This window comes from Phalaenopsis equestris, unplaced genomic scaffold (assembly GCF_001263595.1).
Source record: "Phalaenopsis equestris unplaced genomic scaffold, ASM126359v1 Scaffold000078, whole genome shotgun sequence".
Lineage (NCBI taxonomy): Eukaryota > Viridiplantae > Streptophyta > Magnoliopsida > Asparagales > Orchidaceae > Phalaenopsis > Phalaenopsis equestris.
This window is the reverse complement of record NW_018164520.1, coordinates 876520-888329: the sequence shown is the minus strand read 5'-3', so window position 1 is coordinate 888329 and position 11810 is coordinate 876520. Positions and strand designations below refer to the sequence as shown.

Genomic DNA, 11810 nt, shown 5'->3' with positions numbered 1-11810 from the left:
AAACTGTCTGTGTGAGTGAAAAGTAAAAGAGCACTTATATGGAATAGTTTTTTTAATTTTTTCTCTTTCACCCTCTTTGTTTGAGGAATGTCGGTCAAGCTTGGTGGAGCAAGATCATCGTGGAAGCGCTAGAGCAAACAAAGTCGAAGGAAGAAGGAAGAAATGAGTTGTCGGGCGAGACCTGTATTTTAGGACATTTGCGCTGAATTTCTATTACATTTGCGCTGAATTTCTATTGGATTTGCATCAGCTAAAGGTCGACACTATTAAGTGAATTTGTTGCATTGGTCAATCTGACGCAATGTCAACGCAAATCTCATCACCTAACTAACGTGTATGTTTGCTTCAAGTCTGGTGCTAATACTCTCATCGAAAATTAAAAACTTTTCTGTAGTGTATAAAAATTATAATTAAAAATTTATTCAAATATTAGCTTGTTTTTATTTATAAAATTATTTGTTAATGACTTCATATGAAAAGTCAATGTTCTTTAAAATAATTATCGGTTTTAATAGTTTATTAAAATATTCATTCAATTAATATAAATATATTAAATGTTAATTAAATATAATCATTAAAAATAAAAAAAATCAAATAAAAATAAATATGTAAAAATTTGGCTCGAGCTAGAGACGAAAATCAAGCCAAGTCCATTACTCGGCCTATTAGAGACTGATCGGTGATGCGTGTTGCCGATCTTATTTCCCTTTTATCCACTCTTTCTCTCTCCGAATCAGGCCGAGGTGAAGGGAATTAAATCCAAAACCAGCAACCACCCCTGGTATTCTTCACAAATTAATCGGAAAACCTGGAGCTGGTAGTTGGATTCTTGAGTTTTCCGCCCTCATCTGCGATCTTATAAAGTGTGTTTCAACTGTTTCTTCCCTCGATTTCACCCAGAAACCGTTCAGTAAATCTAAGGATAGCTCGATCAGAGACGAATGGAATCAAGGCGCTAAGAATCTGCAGTACTTTGCATCGATCTTCCTTCTCGAGACTCATTATGAGGTATTTTCTCTATCTCTGACTCGTTATCAGTTTTCCCTCGAGCTTTAAGGTGAATGTTGTTCCTTCTTGATCTGCGAGTTTTTGTTTCCACTGCCAATCTATATTGATTTCCCTGTTACTTTTTGTTACAGATTAGTGTTGCCTCTCATTTGCTTTTTTCTTGATGGACAAGTAACATGCCCTAGTCCAAGCGGACAAAGAATAGTTTGCTCTGCTAAACTGAAGTTGATTTGTCATTATGTATTAATGTGTGTGTAAACATAAGAATGTGTCTGCATGAAATTCAAACTAGATGGGTCTAGAGCAGCGACTGAGAAAATAGCATACCGAACGGTCGATAGAAGATGTCGAAAGGAAGCCCCTCAAGATGTTCATCGGCCTTTAACAATCGATGGGGAGCACTCGAACAAAAAACTGTTAGCCGATCGTCAATTTTTATCGATCGAATAGGTGCCGGGCTTTATTATATATATGCAAATAATCTTGTAAATTACCAATACCCATCTGAAATGTTAACCTATAAATAGGCTCTGTATTATGGATAAATGACACCTTTTGCTTATCCACTACTGCTCCTTCACTCCTTCATTGCCTCATAATAGAATGTTTCATTCATTGGGCGTGTTTTCCGGACAATCTCAGATTCAACATCCTTTAAGGTGCGATGAGCGTGGAAACATTCATTCAACAAGAAGAGTAACCCAACAACACCACTAAGGAGAGTCTAGCCAGGGGAAAGAAGGGGAAGTAGCATTTACCCGAGAGTTCACGAAAGAATTTGTTAGCAAGGGTCGCAAGACTTAAGAACCAAGATCACCAACCAGATGTCGGGACAGTTCCCTAAGGTCCTTAGGGCGATCACTGCTCTAGCAGCCCGTCTAGTTTCAGTTGGAGAGCCAGCACGGCTAGGAACACATAACCATCATCAAGGAGAACTATCGATCAATAATGGAAAAAGGGGATCCACCCGCAAGAAAAGCCTGATGACGGACTGTACCAGAATAGCGTCAGATTCACCCCTTTAGGGAAAGAAACCGACTAATGCGGACTGAGGGACAGAAAAGTGGAAAAGGAAAATGGACGGGAGCTCTAAAAGGCAAAGTATAGGACCCTTACGTGTATATAAATATATATACACACACACACACAGACACAGACCACACACACACACACACCCGCACACACCCGCACACACACACACACCACACACACACATAAACTAGCGAGTTACCTAAGAAGTCGAAATGCCCTCGACGCAACTGATAGACGGGATTACACGTCAAGTAATCATGACGAAAATTTGAAAAATATTTTATTTTATTTTATTTCATATTTTTTTTGAATAAAAGAGGGGGGATGTCATGCCAAAAACCTCGGCTACATTTGCGTAAGGAAAAATCGGACTGGACGGTTATTCTCGGTTTCGCTCGAGACAAAACCTCAATGGCGAAGCCGTTCGAACATGAACTCACTGCCCAACCTAAAAAGGTCATTCTGACTATCCCTAAGCTGAACGGCGAGGGTCTCTCTAACGACCAATAGTTCCGAGCATAAGTGGGTAACATCCCATCTGCTAGCAAGCATCTACCCCCGGAAGTCCGCAAGCTTCTCGCTCAAACTTACAATTTCTCTCTCCACTTGCTTGACCCTCTTAGGGGCCTCGAGAACCCTTCCGTCACCTTCTCTTTGGGGGTTTTCCATGAAGCGGAGGAAGCATTCCTCCATCTCGGCGAGGCGGCAGAGTATGAAGTTCGACGACACACGACGCCCTCGCAACTCCACGGAGGGCCAGATGGTTGTTGCCTTGAGCTCCAACACTCGGACCTTTGGCATCCCGCTCGACATCTTGCTCCGACACACTAAGCCCCGCCATGTCTCCTCTTGCAACGACCTGTGTCGCACTCGACCCCTGGATCACAACTTGGTTCGTCGCCGCCACATCATCTTCGACACCCACGTCAATATCTGTCGATAAAGAATTGACAATCAAGACATCGGTCGAGTGTCCCACTAGAGGGTCCTCCAAACGACCTCTTACTTGTCCTACCTCTTCTGATGACGACCCGCTAGAAGACCAAAAGAAATAGACTGTGTCTCGCGATTGTCAGCTTCGTGTTTTGACACGACTCTCTTTCTGCTCACTCCTTCCACAGATGCCTCACCCAACTGCTTTCGCTTCACATCTAACTTACGAGTTTGCACCCACATGTCACTCATTGCCTTGAGGAGCATGCTTTTGTCGGTAGGTGGGATTCATTCGCCAGACATCATGAAAAACAAGTAAAGAGGAAGGCATGGGACAAAGGAATCTAAAGGAACTGAAGTGGTGTAGGCTTCCCTTGCCCCAAAGCTTATTTATAATGGTCTGAGCCCAGAAATCCAGGGAAATCCATAATTGCGCAACAATATCGTTTATTTATTTATTCATTCATATACGTTATCAAAAAAATTCTATTGTCATCACGCGCTAGACAACTTCTTAGGAGCAAGAGAATCGGAGAATTAAGTATGTACACATAAGAATGTTTCTGCACGAATCTCAAAGCAGATGGTGACCTGAGAAGGAAGTACGACCGATCGGGCATAAAATAGACGATTGTTTCTAGATGAGCGGAGATAGAGAAAATACATTACTGAACAATCGATGGAAGATGTCAAAAGGAAGCCCTCAAGACGGTCATCAACCTTCAGAATGATCGATGGGGAGCATTCATTCGGACCATGAATCGATCGAACCACGACTTGTCAGACGATTGGCAATCCTTATAGATCAAATAGGTATCGAGATTGATTATATGCAAATAATCTTATAAATTACCAAAAAACGCTCCTGAAAGGTTAACGGTTAGGGAGCTAGTATTTATTTTTGTAATATTGAGACCTAGTTCTATAAATAAGGGTCCATATTATGGATAAAGGACACGTTTTGCTTGTCTACTACTTCTCCTTCTCTCTCTCTCTCTCTCTCTCTCTCTCTCTCTCTCTTAATTGTCACTTAATAGAACATTGTATTCCTTAGGCGTGTTTCCCGGACAATCTCAGATTCAACTGTGTGTATTCAAGTTCCACTTATTGGTAGTAACTTTATGATGTTTTTTAGCATATACAGACTGTTTTTTTGCAGATTCTATAAATTCAGATTTAGTAAATTTTGGTAGGATTAACACTTGCTATATCTTGATGAATTGTTTGACTGTTTGTTTTATTATTTAAGCTTTTTGTGATGGGTAAATCTTTAAATCCGTTAATCCCGTGAGGGGTGAAAATTAATAAATTTTGGATTCAATGGGGACGGAAATAAGAAATTTAAAACGATTTTGGAGCTGATTGGCTATAAATTGTATTTATTAAATTTTGTAAATCCAAATTTAGTAAATCTTCAGATGATTTAAACTCTAAGATCATTTGAAATGTTAACCATCAAATCTTGTTAAATCTAGATAAATTGTTTGGTTGCTTATTTCAAGATTTAAGATTTGTTTGAGGGATAATCCTTAAATCCTTTTGAGTGCAATGAATAGTGAGAGTAAATCTTGAATTTAATCAATAATGGCGTTGAAATTAGATTTATCAAAACCATAGGATTTAAAGTTACAAGAATTCTTGGTGGGATTTAAGCCTAGTCTTGTTTAATTCTTACCTAAAATAGGATACCAAACATCCCCTTAGAGGCAGCTTGGCAATGTATTTAAGATGGGATTTAACTTGGATTTAGCTTAAATCCTGCTAAATAGTGAAAATGACACTTTTAGAGGTTGTTTGGTAACTTCTGAGATTCAACTGAAGTGGATTTAATAAATCTTATAATCTGTATTTAGTAAGTTCTAAAGTGGTTAAATCTTAGAAATTGTTTGACAAGAGCCTTGATAAATCCAATTAAATATTGTAAAACTGTTTGATAACTTTTTCCACTTTTAAATTTATTTCTTTAGTTTTGTTCAATTTATTTTTATTTGTAATTACATAAAAACTGATTAATAGTTTTTAAAGTTAATTTATTATTAAGCATAATATTATTAAACTAATTTCTAAATAACCAGTAATTTACTATAGAAGACATACCAGGATTGCAGAGCAATTAACAACAAAAAAACCAGAAAAAAGTATCACATTAACAGATATTCGAAAGGATGTGTCAAATGTGTTTTTTTATTCGCTTGATTGAGGATGTTGGTGGCAACTCCATAGGAGTCTTCTCCAGCTCATAGATTCATTGCTTATGATTCATGATCTCATCATTGTTGAAACCCGCCACACTGCATCTCTCATGCAGCATATAATCACTTTAGGATTTACTAAATCCATTTAATTAATTCTCATAACTTGCCAAACAACCCCTTAATGTTTCCAATATTCTATACTTTAGGATATAAATTAAATTTTGCTCAACTCCTGCCTAAAATTGGATACCAAACAGCCCCTTATTGTAAAAAATTATATAACTTCTTGTTTACATAACTTCATTCTAATTAGCAGTTGATGGCACCAGCTGGTGGCAAAGCTTATTTTTAGATTTGCTGGCACTTTAATTCAGGTTTTGCAAATCTGATGTCGAAAACTTCGAAGTTTAATCTGATTTCGATCGGCTAAACAAGCGCTTGAAGACTTTGGTAGTCAAAATTCCTTTGTTACTCGAGATCCAGATATCGTAAAAGGACCAATGTCTCTCTTGCCGAAGTTACGCTGCATTACTATAGATGTCACGGGTACTTTAATAGCATACAAAGGGGAGCTTGGAGATTACTACTGCATGGCAGCTAAAGCCGTAGGTTTGCCATGCCCTGACTATGGACGGATGCACGAGGGCTTTAAGATAGCATACACAAACATGGCCAAACTTCATCCTTGTTTTGGGCATACAACAAAAATGCCTAATGTTGATTGGTGGAGGGCATGCGTGAAGGATTCCTTTAATAAGGTATGCATAACAGACTATGACTTAATACTATGTGTTCAAGTGATGTTATTTGTTTCATGTCTTCATTTATTCACAATTCCTTATTGTTTCTCTTTTTGTTTTTCACATTTTTCTTGTTCCTTTTTTTAGGAGGGTTTTTCTGCTGATTTTCGTAGAGAGATTTGGCGCTTTTGCAAATCTTCATATTGCCATTTATTGATTTGATTAATTCGTGTACTTATTTGGCGCTTTAGTAGTTGATCTAAAACATAGGAATCTAAATATTTGCTTTTCTTCTTTTTGTGATATTTTTATGATTAATTATTAGTGACAAGGGAAATACACATTTTTGTGCATAGGTTTAAAGCGCAAAAAAAGCTTTTTATGTAAATGTGAAAATTAATTTAGGTGTGAGATATGTAAATACTTAAGAAGTGTGTGCTAAGCATCTAAATTTCCCAATTTCTATATATTGTTTGCATGCATACGTTCTCATCTATTTACTTATTTATTAAAAGATGTGCTTTACTTTTTAAAAAGTTAAAATAATGTTATTTTTGATGTGAGAGGAAATATTTAGCTAATAGAACTGTAAAAAATGTGAAGGTAAGGTGTTGGATATGTAAATATATAGGAATTGAACGTTATTTTATGTAAATGCCATTTCATCATCTTCTCTGACAAGTATTGCATCTGCTGCGGACATTGCAGGCTGGTTATGATTACGATGATGAGACATTCGAGAAGGTATTCAGGCGCATATACTCAACTTTTGGTTCTTCAGCTCCTTACAGCGTGTTTCCAGATTCTCAGCCATTCATGAGATGGGCGCGTAAGAATGGCCTCATTGTCGGCGTTGTTAGTAATGCCGAGTACAGATATCAGGATGTCGTTCTTCCAGCCTTGGGTTTGAATAAGGTATGTCCTTAATGCTAGCATAGTATTAATTGAATTTAATCAGGAATTTAATTTAAATTTAATCAAATATATATATAAAAAAAGAAAAATTAAATCCAACCCTCTCTGTTAAATTAAATTTTATCGTGTTTCATCTCTTTTACAATGTAAACCGAATTTACTAAATCTAATTGCGAGATGAATTTATTACATCTTCGCTCGCTAGCTTCTCTATCTCACACTAGATTTGATAAATCTTATTTAACATAAATTTAAGTTGCTGACAAATACCACCTTAGTGCTTTTAGTGTATTGCATTTCAAATGCCCTGGCTTTAAATTTGAAAGATTTGCATACATGCCACTCTGTTCCTATGCATTTACGAACCTAAACTTCAAGTTTTAAGTATATACATACCAACTTTGCTGTACATGGAAGATTGTATTTTACTTTTAAAAAGTTAAAATGATAGTATTTTTAATGTGATATGAAATATTTGGATGGTTTAGATGCAAAAATGTAAAATTCTTATGTATTTACAAATCTAATACCTATAATTTTCTATTTACATTTATCACCCAAATGTTTCATACCACTTAAAAAATGCCACTTTTTAAATTTTATAAAACGAAATTTGCATTTTCATGCATTAGAAAGGTAGCATGCATGTAAAAATTGATATTTAGGCGTTAGATAATCTGTAAATACATATGAATTGATTGGCATGTTGGTAAATCTTCCAAAGGAATTTGTTGAGTTCTTGTTACGATGGTGCAATCAATTATGATTATTTCAAATACTTTTCATTATTTACCTTATACTGCATTTAAAATACATCTAAATATTTAGGGAAATTTGCATATCAACTTCACGATTCCTTCTTATTTACATATCTAACACCTAAGGCTTGCCATTTGCATTTATAACATTTTGGTGTGATGAACCTCGTTTTTAAAAAGTTAATGGTAGTGGTATTTTTGATATGATATCATATGAAATATTTAGAGTGATATTAGGGGCAAAACCGGGTTATTTTTGGGTGGTCAATTTAATGTAAATGCATAAAATTTGTGTGGTATGTGAATATCCCAAATTTGAAATATTCACAACTGAATTTCCCCCCAAGCTCATTCACCGTTGTCGTTTCTTCAGGGATCGGAGTGGGACTTTGGGGTTTTCTCCGGCCTCGTCGGCATCGAAAAGCCAGATCCAAAAATATACCAAATCGCGCTCGAGATGGCCGGAAACTTGCCGCCCGAGGAGGTTCTTCACGTCGGCGACAGCTTCCGAAAAGATTATCTTCCCGCTCGCAGTGTGGGCATGAGTGCTGTTCTGCTGGACAGATTCAAGACACCTGATGCAGAGGGCTGGAGGCAGTCGGGAGCTCCGGTGTTCCCAGATCTTGTGGCTGTTCAGAATTGGCTCACAAAGGCGGAAGAAATTTTGGCTGGTCAGCGAGCTTGATGATGATGATGATGAGAATTGAGAGGTGATGATTTTTAGTCCCAATAAATGTGGCTATCAAGCTCAGAATTTAGTTAGATGAATTGCAAGGATTGTGTTCTTTGCAGTGTTTGTAAAGTTTGGATTACTGCAAATTTCATTTCATAAATTTGGAGTAGGGGTATATCGATAAATAATTTACTTTTGGGGCATTTACATGCATACCATCCAATTCCTATGCATTTACATATCTAATATCTAAAGTGTATTTTTTTATATTTATATCAGATTAAAAGATGCTATTGTTTTAGATTTTTAAAATGCAAAATGCATCTTTTTATGCATAGATAAATAAGGTGGTATGCAGGTAAAAATTTAAGCTTAGGTGTTAGATATGTAAATCCATAGGAATTGAGTGGTATGCATGTAAAACTTCCTTTACCAAGATTTACATGCATACCACTCAATAATTATATGTTCTGGGACTAAAATTGCTCCAACAAAAGTCATGGGTCTATTTTGTCTTTTTTGAATTCACTATAATGCAATAGGAATGATTTGGGTTTGCATAAATGTGAAAATCCGACTTTAGGTGGTAGATATGTAAATACATTAAAAGGCGAATTTCACTTTTTAAAGATTTTAAGATGTTATCTTAATTAAAATTTGATCAGGATTTCCTCACCCAATTTATTATATTTGTGTAGATGCTCATAAAATTGTTGCAGGGGCAAAAGGCATTTGCTCGTTAAGGGTTTGTTTGGGGTAATTTGTGCGTTTCAGGATAAGCTGTTTATCCTGAAACGTGGCCCGCGGGGCGACCATGGGAGTCGACCCGCGGGTTGGGGTTTGGGTAGTGTAAAAACTCAAACTCAGTTTCGGATAAGCTGGCGAAAAACACGAACCAAACGGTACGGCGGCGTTTTAAAAATGTTGCCCGCACTTATAAGCTGCCCCAAACGGACACTAACTGCAAATGGTTTTTTAAACTTGTACTATTTCTTGCAGAACGAAATATATTATTTATTTCGGGATAAAATTTGATTGTCTTGAAATATATAAGTTTTCTTAGGAAGATTTGCATGCAACATCACTCAATCCCTTTGTTTTGATATGTAACATTTATACTTTAAATGAAAATATGTATTAATGATCTTTTGTTTTGATATGAAAATATGAGTGGTATAAAAGTAATATGAAAAATGGGAGTGGTATAAAAGTAAAATTATATTATTTAAATATATTAAAATAAATTTCATTTTTATTATGTCATTGAATCATCAGCCTCTCATTATTTTAACAAAATAAGACCTATTTATTATGTGAATTAAAAGAGCATAAGCACCAAAGTGCCAGCCACATGTTCAATTTTGTGAAATTTCTTGAAATTTTTTTTTTTATTTTTTATTTCTGTTACTTTTGAGGGCTTCGATCGAATATTTTTCATAAAATCTTTAAAGCCCTAAAATTGGCATACATTATTACATAAATACTACAAAATTCCTATATATTTATATATCTAATAGTTAAACTTTAATTTATTCTTTATAGCACTTAAAATTTTCCATTATTAATTTTTTTTTAATAAAATATTTTTTTTCATTTTTAATTTATGACATCAAAATGACATCAATATAAATAACATTTTTAATTTAATTTATTTTTCCCCTCTCTCTCTCTCTCCCTCTCTTTCTCTCTTATAGGATTTGGCTTGACCTTGCTTGGCTGTGGCTTGTTTATAACAAGCCATAAGAGACTATTTATATAAACTAGGAGAGCGGTAGGTGGGAGGTGGGTATGATGTGGTAGGTGAGCGGTAGGTGGGAAGGTAGGTACGGTAGATGAGAAGGTAGGTGAGCGGTACGTGAGATTCTTAATTAGGAAGCTAATTAAATTGCGGTGGACCGAGTCTCCATATTACCCAACACCGATGACCGCCGAAATCTGTCTATTATTCTTCACCATTTCACAGCATACGGGAAATTGATGACCAAGCCTGAACTAACCTCGATAACAACAAATCTCATGATCATAGTAGACATTATTGATAACTTCGTCTCCCCACACATGCCTCATAACCATGACATTGTCAAGAACATAAGTCGCCCGCACTTTTACCACCGCCGTGTTGTCCATCAGCGATCCCTTTGAAAACCTAGTCGCTAGAAACACCACATGAAATGACAAATGAAGCTTCTAAATAAACCGAACGTGATTATCAAACATCAATATCCTCCTCCTCAATGCACATTCCCAAAGAGACAAATGACGCACAATTCAATCAGTTATATACTCTTATTTAACACAGGAAGGGATAACAACAAAGAAGAAAATGAGCCGACGTTCCAACAAAAAATTGAACGCGCTATTATATATCAAAAGCGATTACACAACAAAGAGTTATGTGAAGTAAAAGTTGGATTGATGGACAGAGAAGAGCTAAAGTCCCCAGGTGAAGAGCAATCCAAGCCTGACAGCAGATGGAAAGATTATTTCCTACAAGAGAACTACGATCGTAAGTGAGAAAAAGTCATGACTAGATGTTGGTGGCTTGGTTCCTCTCCTAACTTTAGACCAGAACAAAAACACAGTCGATCCAAACCACATTTTGAGATCATCACAGATACATCAATATTGTCCCGCGATTCGGCTCTCAAAAAATGCCAAAAACTTGTGAAAAATTATCGTACAACTTTGCAATTACATATCATGAGAAGAGTGCACTAAATAACTAATGAAATGAGAAACAAACATCTTTTATTTTCTTATTCTTTTTGCATTAACTTATTGAAGGAACAAGTTCTCTAAATGTATACAAAAATTCAGCTTTTTTAGACACCAAGTCTCACGGGTCCAATAAGCCCATCAACTTAGAAAATACAACCACCACCGGCATGATCTGCCGACTTTACTCACCGATATGACATCTATTATATACTAGCCGTCGAATTGACCTAGCAAACTGACCTCACAAAATCACATAGCGAACTAATCAATTGACCTCATCTGCTCTGCTTACTTTCCTGAGATCCTAAGAGATTACAAAATATAAAAGTAAAGACCGACATAAAAAATTGATGTATGTCACATCCTAATTTATGAGTCATCTAACATCCACATCGCAGTCATTACATCAAGTACAATGAACAGACTTTGTAACTACAACTCATATTTTAATATCCATCTCTTTTATAAAGAGAGAGATCGATCGACTCGATTAGGGAGAGAGATCTTTTTAGAGAGGTTTCACTCCGTAATTTTTTTTAAATTTTCTTGCTTCTTTTTAGATCACCACTTCCTCTCTTTTGGGATAAGGACCATCATACAAGCATATAATACATGCCTAAATAATACATCTATTTTCTTTATTCACTCTCTTTACACAAGTTTATTTCATATTATATATATATATCGTGATCCATCATTTGACAGAGTTTGTAAAACCCTTGGGGTCACGGATTCGATCTCGTCTATGTGCCTAATTAAATTCTTAGGGATGTGAAATTGATCGAAAGGCCCGTCTAATAGCTGTAGCCAACCTTTTATACTTATATATATATATATA

General features: G+C 36.0%; 1 protein-coding gene across 1 annotated transcript; it reads left to right on the top strand.

Moving 5' to 3' along the window:
* The first annotated feature begins 648 nt into the window (after window positions 1-648).
* LOC110019802 (haloacid dehalogenase-like hydrolase domain-containing protein 3) lies at window positions 649-8475 on the top strand. The gene is made up of 4 exons (XM_020717639.1): window positions 649-1008; window positions 5543-5926; window positions 6617-6823; window positions 7955-8475. The coding sequence occupies exons 2-4, from the start codon at window positions 5669-5671 to the stop codon at window positions 8264-8266; spliced, it is 777 nt and encodes a 258-aa protein (XP_020573298.1). The 5' UTR covers window positions 649-1008; window positions 5543-5668; the 3' UTR covers window positions 8267-8475.
* Window positions 8476-11810: the final 3335 nt, after the last annotated feature.

Coding starts and splice junctions, on each gene's coding strand:
- LOC110019802 (XM_020717639.1), top strand. CDS start 5,669: ATGTCTCTCTTGCCGAAGTTACGCTGCATTACTATAGATGTCACGGGT. Junction 5,927..6,616: donor TGAAGGATTCCTTTAATAAG/GTATGCATAACA, acceptor CGGACATTGCAG/GCTGGTTATGATTACGATGA. Junction 6,824..7,954: donor CAGCCTTGGGTTTGAATAAG/GTATGTCCTTAA, acceptor TCGTTTCTTCAG/GGATCGGAGTGGGACTTTGG.